The sequence below is a fragment of the Pseudochaenichthys georgianus genome, chromosome 8 (assembly GCF_902827115.2).
Source record: "Pseudochaenichthys georgianus chromosome 8, fPseGeo1.2, whole genome shotgun sequence".
Taxonomy (NCBI): Eukaryota; Metazoa; Chordata; class Actinopteri; order Perciformes; family Channichthyidae; genus Pseudochaenichthys; species Pseudochaenichthys georgianus.
The window spans coordinates 12,949,919-12,968,760 of NC_047510.2; the positions used below are offsets into that span (position 1 = coordinate 12,949,919).

Sequence of the window (18,842 nt, forward strand, 5' to 3'; positions counted from 1 at the left end):
ATGTATACATAGTGTAGGGTTAAGGATTATAAATATGAAAAATAAACACCAGCTACTCCTGGGGCCTATACTGCGAACCTGGTTCAACCTAACCTGGATATGTTTGAGTTAGCCGGTTGGCCTAATCCAAAACATACGCGCTCTCGCTAAACTGTCCTACGACGCTGGTTATCAAGTGGATCGCTCAAGCCAGCCGTGTCCTATCTAGTTAGGTGCGCGTTCACATGAAAGGGGTGGTATCTGGAGCATTCGACCAATCACAAACATGGAGAAGCGTACTGACAGCGCAGCGTCATACTTCCTGAATGAAAAGTGAACTTTAATACTAGTCAAAAATGAAGAAGTTAAACTTTAAACATCCATGACTTAAACACTTTATCCAGGATAAAAGCCACATAGCTGCACCTGCAAGGTGAATACAGCTGGTAAAAGAAAAAGTGTTTGAATGCGTACATTAACAGGTTTATGATATCACTGCCCGTCTAAAACACGATCTGACTTTAATTACATTTGTTTTGAGTGTTTCGTCAACTTATGTGTTGCTTAAAATAATACTTCTGCATACAGTATGTGACACTGTGAGTGTTGCACGGCCAGATACGGCTCAGCTGACTCAGATAAGGAGATATGTGATACATTATGAAGTGATATGCCGCGGACTGTACTTAATGTACTCTGATCCGGTTACTTATGTTGTGGCCGATATTTAAGTAAGCTTTCTTAACGCTAATGTTATAATAGTCAGATTGCTCTGAAGATGGGAGGTGATATTCTATTAATGTTCACGTTCACACAGTCGGTGATTTTTGCCGGCCGTCTTTCCTGCGACGGCAGTTTTTCTGTATTTCCTTTCTCCTGTAATATGACTTGATCGCTTTAAACTCCGCACACTGAGCTCTGATTGGTCAGCAGGCGGTGCTTTCACTGAGTTGAGCTCTTAGCCTGCAACCTAACCTGGTCCCGACCAGGTTAGCTGCTTAGCATATATTACCATGGAGATCTAGCCTGCTAAAAAGAGAACCAGCTTCGGATGACCGGAAAGCCGGAGTTTTCCCTGAATTTTGCCGGCTAATTGAAAATCCTGCTTCGCAGAATACCCCCCGGGAGGGAGTGAACCAACATGTTAGCATTTAGCTCAAAACGCTGGTGTGCCTGAATGCAGAAAGGCATGATGGCATGTATACATATTTAGTTTTGTGATTAGCAAATTAAATGACAATTTGGCAGATAGCACATTTTATATTTAAGTGTGAGTACTTTGAGGCTGAAGTCCACAATATCCATACTTCTTTGGGCATAAATGTAATGTTATTGGTTTATAACATTTTGATATAGCATGTGCACAAGTGTAAAACCTTTGGGCTGGAGATCCCACCCGAGCAAAGGTCAGGGGTTCTCCAAAACCACAGAGTTTCAACCTCAACCGCTCGTAAATATCATCTGCAAAGGTCATGGAAGTCCAGGCATGGCAGTACTATCATTATTAACTTCAAATGAAAAGACAACTTTTAAATTGTGGTTCATGGTCGGGGATTTTTTTGATCTCACAGTGGCACTAGAGGAAAGGTCAGATGGTCATCAAATCCTTGCAAGTCCTTCTCTGGGGACTGATTTCCTCTGTCAAATCTAATCTGACCAAAAGTTGTCTTACTCTGAAGTCCAGCTAATTGAAATAAGTGTTAAACAGTATAACATGGAAATGCAAATGGACTTAACTCAATGTTATTGGTAGATAAACTAAATCCCAGATAGCGTAATTGAATAGCATTAGATAGCATTGATCACCCTGTCTATATCACACAAACAGAAGATTGACAATAAAGTTGACTGACTAAATACAGCAGAAATGGCCATAGTCAGTGTGGTATTGTGAACTAGTCAATACAAATGCATTACGGACTGAATAACTTCAATAATGTACCATCACACTCTGCATAGTTTCATATGCTGTTTAATGACTCATGTTAGCATAAACAAAGAAAGGGTGTAAACATCACAGTGGTTAAAAAAGCTCAGCACTGACTCATAAGGCTTTTCATGATTACTTTGAAGATAAAAAGAGCACCAGGCCCCCATTTTGACACTAAGAACACGAGACACAAGTGCTGAAGAGGCAGTCCTGGAAGATGTATTCAACCCCTCAGATAGCATGGTCCTCGCATATTGTTGCATATGGTCAAACATTGAAAAAGCGAAACAGAAGGCCATGAACATGTAACACGGTTTAGATGACACTGAGGTGGACGGATGGAGAGAGCAGTGGGCTCTATCTCGTCTCCAGCACTCCGTCTCTGATCCTCCACCTCCAGGCAGAGCTGAAGTCCGGAGCAGGAACACAGCTGAGCTCCAGACCGGACTCCTGCACCTCCTCATCGTGAGCAACCTGATGGCCCTGCTGGGTTTCCAGGGTGAAAACCCTCTCGGAGATCTAAACAACGAGCACACATAAGCATTTAAAGGTCTACTCAAACTCGAAAGCATGAAAAGCTGTCGTGACGTGAGTGTTCTCGGTGGCCGGCCCTCACCTGATCACTGATTCCCGTGGCGATGTGGCCCACCTTCACACGGCGCGTCTCTCTGATGCGGATGCTTCTCCCGCTGAATTCTCTGATGCAGACATCCACCCCTGAGCCAATCACAGAGCAGATAGATATATGTGTTACAGTTTGGTACAACATTAAACAGGTTTAAAAGAAGAGGGATTGTAATGTTGTTGCTCACCTTCAAAACAGCAGGGTGGTGGTAGCTGTGTGTGACCCAGCAAATCCAAACTGGAAACCTGCACGTCTGGCTGACTGCTGTAGGAGAACACACCGGAGCTGAGGTCGTCTGCTGGGCTCAGAGACCACCGGCCAGAGTCCTAGGATAAAGACAAACAAGGTGAGAGTTCAAATATTATAGCCAAAATGGGTGCCCACCATCCATGGATGAATGTCTTTGTTTAAATTGTCCTCAGTTTGGAATATCTTTTGATTATTTATGTCAAAATGTTTGATAGAGAACATTATTTTTCTGGGATTACATTTCTGGATGTCTGAGATAAACAATAAGTTAAAAAGGTATCAGTTATCAATCTAAACTGCCACCTAATGATTGCTTTGTGGATTTAAAGGCAAAATGAGAAGGGTTTGTAAAAACAACATAACGGTTTTGCCCCTTCTTTCCAGCTCAACGAGTCACGATGCCAGAGAGCAAAACCGAAGTTAACCTCAGATTCAGTCTTGTTTTGGAACTGAATGTGTCAGCTTTGCTTATGCTTCACCATATTTGCATCTTATTTGCATATATTCGCCATTTCATCGTCATTTCGTAGTTTCCTCTTGGATGCATGCTTATAATGGCATCTGGTCACTACTTGATTATAAAGCTTGACAACCGAAAACGCGCCAACACACATCTTGTGGGTTATAAAAGATGAAAAAGAGGAATTGTTTTTTTATGAGTCTGTACATTTTATTTTTTGGGGGGAAATCCTACTCACTGGGCCATTACATTACAACAGCAATGTATTGTTTCTCTTAACATATTCCACTACTTTGGATCAATGTGTGCTTTTATTGCGGAAGAAGAACATTGAATGTGATAGTTGGCTACCTTTTTGTCCCATGGTTCCCAGGTGGAGTACAGGTCACTGCTGAGACAAGACAACAGCTGCTCCTGCATCTCAACCGAGTGGAGCTGGGACAGACTGCTCAGGTAAAAGTCTGCAAAACAGGAAGGAACACAATGAGTGGGGTTCAGAAACATTTAACACAATCGAATGAAGCAGAACACTGAGAGAAACCTCACCTCGCTCCAGTTTACGGAGCTCAAGTTCAGGCACAGTGGAGATCTTGTTGCCCCTCTTGTATTTTGGCTCACAGATCAGTGTTTGTGGACAGTAATCTTCATCATCATCACTCCGGTCCTTTGTCCTCCTCCCTGTTGTGATCAGTTTCTCAACAGACTCTTGATCCTCATCCTCGTAGTTTACGCTGCTGTTGATCAGCTGCAGGGAGTCAGGAGGTTTGTCAGAGACACACAGGGGCTCTGTGTAGGGGCCCCTCACTGGGCTGGTGAGTCCTCCAACTGCAACCACACAAACACAAGACATCACACACTGCAGATGATGATGCATTCAAGGGCGTAAATCCTTTGAAAACTCCTGCTAATATTAGTTGTTTTGATACTGTTTGTAGAATTTGTTTCTTGTGGTGTCTCCAAACCAGTCCAAAAGTAAAAAAATATTGAAATATCACAGATGAATAATTGTTCTTATCTTATTAAAACTACAATTCATATTTGTTGGCGTTTCAAAACAAACTTTTAACTGCTTATATTTGTTGTACTCGTCCTTGTTTTTTAGGGTGATTACATCATATGACGACAGACATTCAGAGACTTCAACAAAAGCTTTTAATTCAAACATGACATTAGATAAAGCTCTATTATATATCAATGTACAGTTAATATTGTCCTAAAAATATACTGGATTTGAGAACCTATCAGAGAGACAGTAAAGCATAGATATGTTTTTGCCAAAAATGCAACACAACAGTAAATATGGGAATGTTTTCAGGTCTGTAAAAAGGAAAGGGGGGCTACATAATGTTAAAATGTTTGGCCATACTACTGTTATTATTGGAATGTATAATATCCAACTTTTTGTTATTTACTCTCTACAGTATGTGGTGTGTGTTTGGATGCCTCGCTTGGTTACCTTCTGTCAGAGCTCTGGCCGTTTTCTCTTTGAGCTCAGATGCTGATGCTCTCTTGGCTGGATCCTTCTGTAGCCCCGCCTTGATAACTTCAGCTGTGAGCGGGCTACAGTCGGGGGGGATCTCTCTCACGGGCGGGGGCTCGTTAGCGATCTGTAACCATCACAAAACAGCGGTTACAAAATCTGATGTGAAAAGTTTGAAGAGCTGACGGAACATCGACACTGAAACCATGTCTGTGTGTTGCTCTGAAGAATACCTTCAGGTAAAGTCTACAGGTGTAGTATCTGCTCCAAGGCTGGCACGCATTGAGCATGTGCAGTAACATACAGCAGCTGCTCCACACATCTGCTTTGGCTCCGCGGGGTTCACCTTTCACAATCTCAGGGGCCATGTGGGTCTCTGTGCCCTTCAGATCTGCATTAGGAAACGATGATTGAAGACGTGTTAGTTGAGAAATCCATTTTCTTGGATATTGAATCGCTAAAGTAACACTGTCTGTACCTTTGGACCCGCTGAGGCTCTGTCCCTGATTGTCCAGTCTCTCTGCGTGTCCAAAATCACACAGGAAGGTGTCTCTACCGTCCTCCGACAGCAACACATTGTCAGCTGTGGAAAACAATGACCCACTGCATTAGCTCTGATTTCCATTACTTCTTCAGTTCAGTTTGCGGATGACATAATGAGAAACAGGACAGCTGCACTTTCACAGAGCAGTCTAAAAGGCAACAGAGCAAACATAAGAGGGAGCTATGACGTCACTTTGGGACAACTGCTGTCCAACACTTTAATTAGGGAGGAATGAGGAGTCGAGAAACAAAACGGTTCATTACGGTCACCAGGTGGCGCCTGAGCTGCAACCGCACAATCGTCTTCCTGTTTGTTTCTGCACTTCCTCTAACTTCTAACTTCTCTTTTAGTTTCGTTTCATTCCTTCTTTTTTACAATCCGCTCTACTTTTTGCATCTTCTTCCTTGTTTCTGTATTTGTATGTAGTTCTGTCTCTCTCTGCTCTCGCTCACTTCTTCCTGCTTTTCGTCCCATCCCCCCCTCTCTGTTTCGTTCTCCCTTTCTTTCTTGCTCTCCTGCCTCTGTGCACATGCGCCGCCTCTAAAGAGCAGCGGTGAGTCATACTGTGGGAAATTCCCAGCCCGCCGGCTTCTCTGTGGCGGTCGGGTTCCACAACACAGGTGCTGGGGATCAGATCTACTGTACGGCACTTGTGTTCCACGCAACAACTACACAAAGACACAAAATTCCTCTAACTTTTCGGACTAATTAGAAGTCTGAATTATTCTCACTGTATGGTTTTGTTTTCCAGTATGTACCACAACAAGTAAAAGACAAGCTGACACATTTATTTTCCCTCCTATTACTATCGTGCTATTTTGATCTGTTCAATTGCTCCTGTTCCAACTTATATTGAAAGTGTTTTGATGTATTTCAGGATTGCAAATAATACTGACAATTTCTCAAAGCATTTAGATAACTGTCTTGACTAAACTAAACATGATTGTTTGTTTGAGGTAAAAACCTTCAGGACAAATTGTCTAAAACTTTGGAAAATTGTTAAAAGCAATTTCACTAATGACTAAGAAATGTCACTATTGGTGTTTTGATTTTTAAAATGTAAACACTAATTAAACTGTAAAGAATATAACTTTTTGAGGGGACGATTGGGACAAATATATTTTTGGACTTTTACATTCAATACCCACAAACTCCAAAACTAAACACCTATTTGGAATTCTGACTGTAGCTGCAAGTAGGGATGGGCATCGTTAAGGTTTTAACGGTACTACTACTTTTATCGATACCGCTTATCGACCCGGTCCTTTAACGGTACTTTTATCGGTTCTTTTAGAGAACTTTAGTAAACTAATTGTGAACAAAATTAACATTGCTTTTTATTTAAATTAAATAAATAATATTTCACATCAAAAGAAACAACAATGTTTTAACAAATCGTATTAAATAATGTGATGACAGAACTGTAAACAGAATAGTTGAAACAAAATAAATAACTCAGTTTCCTCTAATCATGAACCCATGTTTGTATAATGTAGTTAACTCTGTGTGTTGCTGCTAGCATACATAACAGCTGATGTGGAAACGTTACTCGTGGATGGGGCTACAGAGCTACTAGAAAGGCAGTCAAAAGCGGTGCATTTCTCCGTCTGAATGTGGAGCACTTTTGCTAAATGTTTAGACAAATTGCTTGTGTTACCACCCTGACATGCTAAACTCTTATTGCACTTTTGGTAACGAGCATTGACCACATCGAGACGGGTAAAGTTTAACCACACCTCGGAGCGCTTAGTTCTCTCCGCCGTGTGTGTGTGTGTGTGTGTGTGTGTGTGTGTGTGTGTGTGTGTGTGTGTGTGTGTGTGTGTGTGTGTGTGTGTGTGTGTGTGTGTGTGTGTGTGTGTGGTGTTGCTGCATCTAGCAGCTGCGTGTCTGTAAACCGCCCCGCCCCCGCGCACACAGAGAGATCTCTCGCCTGGATTGGAAAGATCGAAAATACTTAAAATAATCATAGACACAGTCTGCGTATTGGAACGCAGACTGTGTCACACAACTCCGTAGTTGGCGACACTAAAACTGCAATATAATGTTTGTGTAGCATAATACATATGGTATATTTTTAGATGTCTCCAGTACCGATAAAAAGGCCGATAACGTCGGAGCTTAAAGGTACCACGGTCTTTAATAATTCAGCCCCGGGGCCCGCTTAATACCAGGGCTCGGTACCCATAGCTGCAAGAAAAGCAAAAGCAAGAAAATGGCGCGAACCTAACATTCCAACGATTGACAACTGGTATGATACAATCCATGAAACATTCGTTAGGGAAATAATTACTTATTCTATGATGCTTCAGGACAATTCTTATTTATTTTAATGACTATTATTATTAGTATTCTTTTTTTTTTTAATTCTACTTATAGTTTGCTTTTTTTTGATAACATAATAGAATGATTTGTCAATTGAACAAGATGTAATATGAATATTATGGGAAGAATAAAAAAGAAAGAAATATAGTTTTGTTTAAAGGAATGGTCCACTCATTAGATAATTAATCAAAACTTCAGTATTTAGTGAAACATTATGTTTAAACCATACCCTGAAGAAATCAGCGATATTCCCCGGTAAATAATGATTTTATAGCTCTTTTTTATCAAGACCTGTATATTCCGTCTGGCCGCCGCCATGTTTAGTAGTCACGTGATGGTCGTGACGTCATCCATGCGTTCACTTTGTCAACACACGGAAACATGGCGGAATATTTGAGTTCGGACTCGTCAGCAGAGGAAGAAGTTTTGATGTTTTATCAGTATGACAATACGACACCCTCTGTCCTTAGACCCTCACATCTTACAAGGAAAAACTTCCGAAGAAAACCCCCAGTTTAAAGGGAACATCAATCAATCAATCAATCAATGTTTATTTATATAGCCCAATATCACAAATGTTACATTTGTCTCAGTGGTCTTCACAGTGTGTACAGAATATCAGTATGACAATACGACACCCTCTGTCCTTAGACCCTCACATCGTACAAGGAAAAACTTCCAAAGAAAACCCAGTGGGAGAAACCTCAGGGAGAGCAACAGAGGAGGGATCCCTCTCCCAGGACGGACAGACGTGCAATAGATGCCGTGTGCAAATGGAAGAGATAATACATTTGCAACATAGGTAGTCCAGATGTTTGGAAATGCATGTGTGTATAATAGGAAGATGATATAAGATACTATATGTATGCATGTAGTACCACCCTTGCTAGCGATTCCCTCTCTAGTTTAGCATACTCAGCTTCGTTGTCCCTGGCCATAGAATCACGATTTTATGGGGCCGGAAAAAATTGGGGGAAAATACACACTAGCCGGTACTACGCTATATGGAAAGGCCACCAAAAACTGTCCTGGCCTGGACGCTAAAGGACGTTAAAACGGGGCTAGCCGCTGCAATGGAAATGCGCTATAACATACCTTATTCTTACTCCGAGCACTACTTCTGCTCCTCCGTCGCTTCACACTTGCAGAGGGCGATTTCTCAACTGGCCGAACTGGTGTCCTGGTCGGTGATGACACCAGAAAGACCGATGGTACTGCATCTCCATTAAGTAATGGTTGTTCCATAAATCCCATGTTATGTTTTATCATACTCTCAGAGTAGTCGTCTGGAAATTTGAAATGTTCGCTGCATTCATGAGCCTGTGAATCTTTCGGTTCGGGCCGGCCACATTTCGCTAGCCACTGCCTCTGAATGTACTTCTTACGCTTACCTTTTGGCAACAGATGGAACTAAGCATTCCGTGGATTGTTCCTATCAGAATTGTGGCAATATTTTGCGATACAGTGAGGCATATTTGAAGAGAGAAACTACAGTAAATAACATGGAGATCAACGTGTCCTCGAAAACCAAACGCATGGATTACGTCACGTCCGGGAAATGGCGGCGCCCACAGTGTTGATGTTATTTCGGTATATAATCAGTTTAAAATCACTGATAATGTCATCGGATTAAAAAAAAAAAAGAAAGACTGGCAGAGACTGGTCTGTTTTATCGGATGATAATTATTTAAAAATGAGTGTCATGAGCATACCATTCCTTTAACATACCTTTGATATCTAGATGCGCTACTTTTTTCTTCCCCAAGTACTCCAGTGCTGTTAGGATTTGTGCATTGTAGTGGAGGCTCAGGTCCTCTGGCAGCCGGCCACGCTCCGATATCAGCTGGCCCAGCGAGCCTGGAATAACAAAATATGGTCAGACCAGGATAAAGACAGAGATATCTAGGTAACAATAACTGATACGCCGTGTCTGATTCAACAATTCCTTTTTATTATGGCCTGGGATTTGATGACAAAGGAAAAGAGGCATTGAGTGTAATAGTGTTTATCAAGCCGGCATCTCCCTTTACAGATGTTGAGTGTAATTTGGAGCAAAACACTTCAAGGAAGCTCAACACTCATTGCTGTCGTCCTACAACCACCCACTTCCACATCTCGACACTAATCGCATCCGTTTTTCCCTGTAATCTGCCTTCCTCTCATGTGTTTGCGCTTAGATGTGATGACTTAAATCATCACATATCACCCAACAATTTCCCCCCTAATCTCAACATCAGCAGTGAGCACTGGCAGAATGTGGTGTGAAGCTTTGTTTACCAGATTTCAGGTCCATGAAGAGCATGACGTTCGGCCCCTCTCTGACCACTCCAAAGAGTTCCACCACACGAGGAGATCTGAGGGTACTCCACGCACCCACCTCCTCACTGCTGAACCTCTTCAGGGCGATCTGTGAGGAAAGGTGGGAACAAAAGAGTGAGAGGGTTTTATTTTCTGGCCCTTTGTGAGTTCCCTTACACACCGAGGACACATATTTACGTATAAAATACATCAAAAAGTGCATTTTGCATGATAGGAGACCTTTAAAGACACTTTGGGTTTTTAGAAGAACGTGAATGAACACTTTTGACTAGTTTCTGACTCAAAGTCTGAAAAACAATGCAGATGCAGTCGCACTGGGTTACCTTTTTGACAGCAAATTTGAAGCCTGTGTTGACATCTTGTGCGCTGTGTACTTCACCATAGGAGCCTTCCTTGATGAACTGTGGGAGGACATACTCCCTCCCCTCCTTGTATTCAGAGTCCACAGGCTGGATGTTCTGACAGATAAGAGAGCAACAAATTAGTTTGGTTGAATCGCTTTAAATCTGCCTTTTCCTTTCACGTGCTGCAAGATTGGAAGGCAAACTTAACTTTGAATCTCTTGAAATGTTTAACAGTATTTTAAAAATAAACAAACTGCCGTGAAGCAGAACGTACTTCATTGTCAAAGATCATTCCCTCCGTGGTGACAGAATCATCTGCTGAGAGCTCATCCTCCTCCTCTCTTACGCCCCTCTCCACATCTTTGAAGAAGGGCCCTGCGTAGCACCGGTCCCCCTGACTGACGCAGCCTCTGAGGCCAGCGACAGCCAGGGAACAGTCTCCCAAACTGCTGAGGGAGTCTGAGTCGCTGTCCTGCCCGTAGGAGTGGACACTGGAGAGGGAGGCGCACACCGGCTCGCCCCAGGTCGGAGGAGAGCAGCTGGAGTGTGTGTTGTAGATCTGTCGGCTGTAGAGAGGGGGCCCTCTGTCCCGCTCTTCTGAGCTTTCAACGCTGCTGCAACAGGAAGACTCCTCCTTCAGGACACAAGGGAAAAAAACATGTTTACATTCTCAGGTGAGTATGCTCAGGGGCTAAACGTTCAAGGCTATGAGAGACAGCTTTGTCTGATTTCTGTGATTCACTCCCACAACACATGAAGGCTCGTGGGAACGTCTGGAGATCGCGCCTCCGACTGCCAAAGAATGTGGCATTTTATCCTGGAGGGTGATTCACCAGGAAAACACTGCAAGAGCTTTTCAGCTGCTTTAGAGGAACAAGAGTTTACAACGTACCAAAGTCTCCTTGGGGCATAACTGTCGTGTTGCAGTTTAGTCATTTATGGCGCGTTTCCACTGCAGCGGGTAGCTCGCTTTAAGCGTGCCGAGCCGCGCGGGGCCTGTTTTTGGTTGCGCTTCCACTTGGCCTAGTTTTGGCCCCGGGCTACTTTTTCACCTTTTTTCTGGCCCGACTAAATCGTGGTTCTCGGGCCAGGAACAACCAGGCTGAGTCGGGCTGAGTATGCTAAACTAGAGAGAGAATCGCTGGCAAGGGGGCTACAACTACAACAAGATGAACATATTTGACCGTGATTTAATTGTAATACACGTTTCAAAATGATGCCGAAGTAACAACATACTGATACCGGTTAGTAAAAACCATGAATTAATGCTTTGACAAGTCTGCAGACAGACGGCAGGCGAAAAACCCTTTTAAAATGCGTGTTTTCTAAATGTAGCTTGGCTAAGCTAACGTTATATATGCTCCGACCGTCCACACTCACAACAACGGCCTATACAGACATAAATAAACCAGCGACTGTATTCGCCATGACACAGGCAGTCTCTGTGGTTTGTGCTTGTTTAACTTTTGTCTAGTTTCTGAACAGAAGAGCTGTGAGCTCTGAGTGCTAAGAGCTAACGGCTGTGTTGTTTTTTGGGGCGCTCATTGAAGATGACGTCACGGCTCCGCCTACACTGCGTTACTATAGTAACTACCCCAGTTCCTAAACTGTAATGGAAGCGCAGCATTAAAGTGAGCCGGGCCTAATAAGGCCTAACCAAACCGAGCGGAAACGTGCAGTGGAAACGCGCCATTAGAGTTTTAAGAACCGGCCTAATATCCTCTGCCGGTTGATTCTTGGGGAAAAGATGCTGGGAAAGTTGAAAAAAAATGACATGAACAAAGGAACAGCTTAGATATAGTGTTGCTGTATTCTAATGGCTGCCTTTATTGTATTTATATCTGTTTGGTCTATTGTCTGCCTATCAGTGTTTTTGTTCGACTTTTTCCTTTTTCGGGCTTGATATTTGGTTTTAACATGAGAGAAATAGTTTGGAGCAAAATGCACCAACCTATTTCTTAATGTCAGTCTCAATCTCTTTTTCCCATGTTCGACTGAACTCTGTGATGATAACCAGAGCTCTTACCAGGATCCGGACCAGAGAACTTCCACTCTCCTGCTCAGGGACTCCAGAGGGCATTCGATGTCTGTGTCTCTGCCTCTCTTTCTTCCTCTCCAGTTTCTTCTTTCTCTTCTGTCTCTTCCTCGCCCTCTTTCCTGGCGCGAGCTGAGCGGACGAGCTGCTCGGCTCCTGGATGGAGGAGGCCGTGGTCGCCACATTGTTGTGCTCTGAGGTAACACTGAAGCACAACGATGGCATCGATGTTAATACCAGACATGGCGTTAGATAATTCAGTATAACCTGTGTAAATAAACACAAGATGTCAAGAGCAGAGGCAATGTAGAGAAGAAGTGTCAAACCTGCTGGTGAAGCAGTTCGGGGAGGGGACATAGGAGCGTTCATAGCAGGAGGGACTAAACTCTTGGGAATCCTGGGTTTCACCTGAGGAGAGCACAATGTTAACTCTAAGTCCACAGGTATTATATGTCTTATTAAATAAATCAGAAAGACATAATTACATTCAGCTTGGGCAATGAAGGTGGAGGTCTTCAGAGGCTTTTCGCCCACTTGCTCTGCGGTCCCATGTGTCAGGAGTTTCTTTATCAAAGGGTTCAAGCAGGCTGTGTAGCCCGTTTTGCTGTCCTTCCCCTCCTCTTCCTCCTCCTCTGCCTCCTGCTCGGCAGCGGAGCAGGACGGGTACGACCCCTTCAGCTCAGCCTGGGACGACCCGGAGAAAGGTGACGTCGAGTTAAAAATCCTTTGCCTCACCGCCATTTCATCTGCTGGATCTGAAAGAAATAAAACAAAAACAACTGATAAGTCAAGTGCTTCAATTGTACAATTGGTCATATTTGTAATAATAACTGATCATACTGTATATCCTAGAAATACTCAGCAGCTCATTTCTGAAACGTTTGAAAAACCCTCAATGGCATTGTGTCTCGGATCAAACTGTTTCGTAAAATGTATCTAATTATTCTCTCAATTAAAGAAAGTTTGTTAAATAAAAAAAACTACAGCCCTAGTGGATGTCTTTAAATGTCATGGTGTGTCCGAACCTACAGATATTGAGATGACTATTTTTGATGACAAAGAAAGGCGTACAATTCTTACTTTTGAGAACCTGCAAAAGTTTGATATTGTTTGCTTTTCAAAGTTTTTGAATAATGAATAAGTTATAGATACTTATCACTGCAGCTCAATCGTGGGAATGCAAACCAGTACATGTGTCTTCTTTAAAAACTGCACTTTCAATTGATTATTACATGACATTAGTTGATGTTACATAAGTAATCAAACACAATGTAATGCATCATGTGTCTAGAGTAAACCAAATGTTCCTGCCTGTCCTTGCTACTGACTGACCTTTATAAATGTCGTGGAGTTTCTGCCTCCTAAAAACCCCGTAACGCAACACAGGACTTTTTACTATCTGATAATATGAGAGTGATGGAGCCTACTGACAAAATGTATATGTCATTTCTTCAAGATAAAATGTCTAATAAGTTTAACTTGTGTTCTCTTTTAAAGGCCTAAAAAGTACTCTTTGTTGTTGGACAGATCACCAGTTGTAATGAAGAGAAGATGTTTACTCTTCCCTACAGAAATATGCACACACTCCAATCAAACAATGGCAGGCTTTGTACTGCGGTAAACTATATATAAACCTTCTTTAGAGCTTGTTTAACACATACTGTGTGACTGTGTCAAGTGCATCCAGGGTCACGACGTTCACTTAAAGCGAAACTTTCGAAAGTTTGCGGTTGGCACTAGAGACAGGAAACTAAACCCTGGCCTTCTTTTGACAGTTGCAACAGCGTCGTTAAAAGTGAGCACTCTGTTTCACTCGGAGGAAGTAAAATAAAGCGCATAAAGACGCCAAGTTGAACTTCCAATAAAGATTTGCACGATTGACTGCAGATGGCTTGGACGTTACGATCTTCAAAACGTAAAATCAACACACCCTCTCTCTCTCTAACACACACACACACACACACACACACACACACACACACACACACACACACACACACACACACACACACACACACACACACACACACACACACACACACACACACACACACACACACACACACACACACACACACACACACACACACACACACACACACACACACACACACATCTCAGCACTGGCTATTTGCAACAAAGTCAGTTTGAAGGGCACAAACTGGGACTACAGTTGCAGCATGTTGCATCAGCGTTCCCCCTTAACCACAGCTTTTCTTTGTCACTCAGCTTTTGAGTGTTTCTGCACATACATGCCAGTAAAAGATGTTCTTGATAGAGATCATACCAGGCTAAATCTAGATATCTTGACTCAAACAATAGAAGGGCTGTCAAAACATTCACCCACTTAGTCTTCACCTTTTGCTCATTACAAATAACTGCTAAAAGTCATAGTAAAGACAGACTGACATCAAACTATAGTCACATTTCAATGAAAGCTGTTGAGTTGAGTCATTACCTTGTGTGGCGACTTCATGCACTGTAAGACAATCTAGAAACAAAGCGATTCAACTGTCACTTCCTTCTTAAGACACACCCTGATGAGTTTAGATGGAAAGGAAGCAGAGAAAACCCGCTGCGAAAAACACAACCACAAAAACATCTCTGTGTGTGTGAGGTAGAGGTAGCCTACCGACAGATGCCAGGGGGAAGGGCTATCTCTCTCCTGTGTGTCCGCTCTGTATAACCTCATGTACTTTAGTAGAACTGTGCTGCTGTGTCTGCCTGCATGTTCGGATTCTCCGTAACACTCAGTGCTCACCGCTTTGCTCTCCTTCATGCTGGCTCTCAGCCAACACAGGAGAGGAGGGGCGGGGAGCTGGCTGACTTATGGGAAATGCATCTCCACTTCCCCATATTCACCCCCCCTTCCCTCTCTATCTCCCTCCCTCCTCTCCTGCCAACAGGGCTGGCTTACTTGCTCGTCTCGGACTAGATTAAAGGATAACGTGTTTGGTTACGTTTGTGATGATTAACTATGGATCGTTAAAACAGAAGAGCTCTTTGTGGCCTTGCTGTCAAAATATACTCAGGTCTTTAATGGAAGATATTATTAATATTATTATTAAAGGCAGTATATTTATTTTAAAACATTGTAAACATTTCAAAAGAGGGAAGAGATTCAAAGTGTTGCCTTGCAGTGAAAGTGAGGTACCAATTTAAAGTAATTTAACCAAACAAATGTGTTGCTCTCTTATTCTATCAGAAATGAAATCTTCATTAGGTCAAAAACACTACAGAAAGAAAACTTGAAAGATGTCTGTCAGTGTATTAATAAGGCTCTGAGGTGTGTACATGCTGGGCACATGGGAGACCATCCGTCATAATGGATGATGAAGAGTGCAAAGAAGATATGTGGCGACATACCAAATCAAATTCAGTATGCAATTATACTAAACTAACACACTTTGAGATTAGACAGAGAAGCATGTAGCTCCTTGACTACCACTAACGACATATTTTAGGCCCAGCTCTTTCACCCATATGCCTTAAATGCAAGACAGTACAAATAGTACTATAAAATCAATGTCTTGTAGTTGGCTGCAAGGGTTAAAGTGTGACTAATACAAAATGGCAAAAGTATTGGGACTTGAACTGGATATGGTCCCATTGCACATCCTTGTATATATATTCTACTTTTTAGTAATGTTTCTTTTCTATTTTTGAAATGTTTCTATTTTAAAATTGTTTATTTTTTGTCAGCTTTTAATTTCTGTGTGCAATGCATTGTTTTTTGTCTGCTGCTGTAACGATAACATTTGCCAATTTGGGATCAATAAAGTATATCTTATCTTATCCTCGGCCTTTGATACAGATAAGTAACACCAAAGAACAATGAAAGATTGTACTGCTTTGCTGCGAGGAAAAACGTTTTATGCCAACTGTCAAAGTGCTGTTTGATCTTGCGCCATTAGAATATCTGACATGTTTTATACATCTAATAAACCAGTTTTTTCTTTTTAATTCGGGTGCCCTTACTGAAACTATGGACAGCCTGGTTTATCCTTTATGCTGAAGGGGTTTTCTTGATTATAACCTGAGATAATCTCTCGTAGTTATTTTCCATCATTCTATAATGTATCCATCTTCTACTGCGAAAATGTGAAAATAAAAGAGTTTCATTTAGTATTGCACATACCCGCGACACTAAAATGTTAAATGATTTGTAACCTTTCATATGCTCTGATATCCGAATGAGCATTCGTGCTCTGCAGTCAGCTAACGCAGTCTGTCACATGTCATGTCACACCACCACTTAATGCCACCATCAGACAGCAGACTTCTGGTATCTGATATTTTGAGAATCTCATAATCAAAATTACGCTGTCACTTCAAATGTGATGTGTCTGAAATAATTTCACTTGCCTTTCTTTCCGGCAGCAAAACAACTTACTCATATAAAAACCGCCACAGAACACAGGAAATTCATAATACCGCTTGAGAGGCTCAACCTGAACCCGAGAACACAGAGCTAAATGCAAGTGTTACAGAAACGGTTTGCTGGCATGGCAACAATATCTTCGAAACACTGAGAAAATAAGGCTTCATCAGTTAGTTTAGTTTTGACTACTCTAGTATCTGATACAAAACTGGATAGAGTATTTTCCACATGAACAATGGAAGAAAAGGTCTTAAATTATTATATTAAAGTAATTTAATGTTCAATTTATCATTTAAGCCAATCTTTAAAGTAATTCAACTGCAACCATTCACTGATATAATCTTCTAAAATTATTTTTTAAGTAGTTCACTGAATGTAAATTGAACAAACTTGGACATTTAAAGACATCACCTTTGTGAGTTGTGATAGTGACGCGCATTTCTTTGCTATTTGCTGGCATTCTAAAGTCAAAACCAGGGTCTGATAATACGTTTTCTTTTACACCTGCCACATAAATGAACATTTCTACCACCCACTTTTGTAATCTTTGTAGAAAGCTTTACAAACCTTGAGTCAGTAGTACCAGACAGTATACTAGAGATATAGAATACATCAATAAAATGACTATTGTACAGAGTTTTATAAGCGGTCAATTTGGACAAAATGCAAGTGTACATGTACTTAATAAATGCAAGTACACAATAACCATAAATCTTAAATATGGATATGCTTAATTGTAACCTAGTTTTGCAGATAGATCCTGAGCTAAACTCCACATGCAGTTAGTGGCTATATTGAGTCGACTTCTGCTGTACACCCACGCAGATTAATGAAATTCCAAAGTCTTTAGTAAGGACAGGGAATAGGGACTCAACCTGAAGTGGGCCACAGAAAACGCACAGCCAAGCATTCCTTAAAGGAAACGCAGGCTACTTCTGAGGACATTGTCCCAGTCCTAGCCTACATATGTTTTAAAAACATCTGCCGGCTACAGTATGACTGTCACACTTCTCTCTTAACAACTTCCCTTTCCTGTTACTTCACTATTAACTGTCAATACAGGAAGTTCTCTTTTCCTAACGTTTGCTGCTTATTTTGAATCCACTGATAATGATCTGTATGTTAGATGTGAAAATGTTAACTTCAACTATGGGAAATTATGTAAATGCCAGGATATTATGCTGAATGGCATTTTATTTTACAAGGGGAAAGATTAGACACATATTGACTGAATTCAAAGACCATTACATTTCATGAAGCATAAACACTTTTAACAGTCTAGCATGAAACACTTTAAATGTGGCATTTCTTTTATACATTATATATGCTATATAAGAATGGTACAGCATGTTTTTGTGTAGAAAGGCTGCAAAACTTCGACTCAACATGGTCTGTCATCATGGGTGACTACTTTGAAGCACTTAAATCTGGTATATGAGCTAATAATGGCTTATTGCTATCAATCAGACAGATAGGAGCTAATGATTTAATTTTCCCATATCAATATTTTACATAATGACATGAGCATATTAGCTCTTATGGTGATACCTAATAATTAGTGAGGGCAAAATTATGATTTTCCTATGTATTACATTTGTATTATGGCTATGAATGTATTATTAATCTCCTCTTGTATGCTCTTTATATGTTATATATCACTGTAATAGTTTATTCTTAAAGTTATAGGTCATAAGACTTCCGTGACAAACACAAGCTGGAGTTGCTTTAATCACAGACATCTGGCTTCCCCTAGGCGTATGAGCGGCTCTGAAAAAGTTTGGTGAAACAACAGTCGAGCTTACAGTAACAGCAGCCGGCTATTTACTGGACCGACCTTGTGTTTAACTATTGTCAAAAACAAAATATAATCATAAGTTTCCCCCGTTAGGCGGATCGTTCTTCGACCATGTATCCCTCAGTGTATCGTTACTAACATAATAACTTCCTTCTTGCCACATTGACCGCCATTTCATGTCAAACTTAAGATTGTTTTGGCCGTCGCTTATCAGTCAAAACTTTTCAAATAAGAAATTCAATAAACAACAGATATGGTTAAGTTTATACAATCGCTTAGACTATTTGATTTATCAATAAATGTACATTAGATTGTGTTCTTACCGAGCTCCCAATTAGTAGGCGTCGGCCGATGGTGATCAGATCATAGCTAACCTAGA

The 18,842-nt window shown here is 41.4% G+C and overlaps 1 protein-coding gene across 3 annotated transcripts; it reads right to left on the minus strand.

Moving 5' to 3' along the window:
* Positions 1-1,935: 1,935 nt before the first annotated feature.
* Positions 1,936-18,842, minus strand: map3k14a (mitogen-activated protein kinase kinase kinase 14a). Of its 3 annotated transcripts, none has more exons than XM_034089290.1 (16): positions 18,787-18,842; positions 12,773-13,042; positions 12,614-12,695; positions 12,279-12,492; positions 10,527-10,886; positions 10,232-10,366; positions 9,867-9,996; positions 9,318-9,446; positions 5,202-5,306; positions 4,957-5,114; positions 4,700-4,850; positions 3,790-4,068; positions 3,595-3,704; positions 2,722-2,860; positions 2,526-2,626; positions 1,936-2,428 (listed from the first exon to the last, which is right to left on the minus strand). In XM_034089290.1, exons 2-16 carry the CDS (start codon positions 13,026-13,028, stop codon positions 2,267-2,269), a joined length of 2,511 nt encoding a protein of 836 aa, XP_033945181.1. In that variant the 5' UTR covers positions 13,029-13,042; positions 18,787-18,842; the 3' UTR covers positions 1,936-2,266. The 3 variants fall into 3 exon arrangements, with proteins under 3 accessions (XP_033945181.1, XP_033945182.1, XP_033945180.1); XM_034089291.2 differs by lacking the exon at positions 18,787-18,842 and adding an exon at positions 14,920-15,061; XM_034089289.2 differs by lacking the exon at positions 18,787-18,842 and adding an exon at positions 14,746-15,061.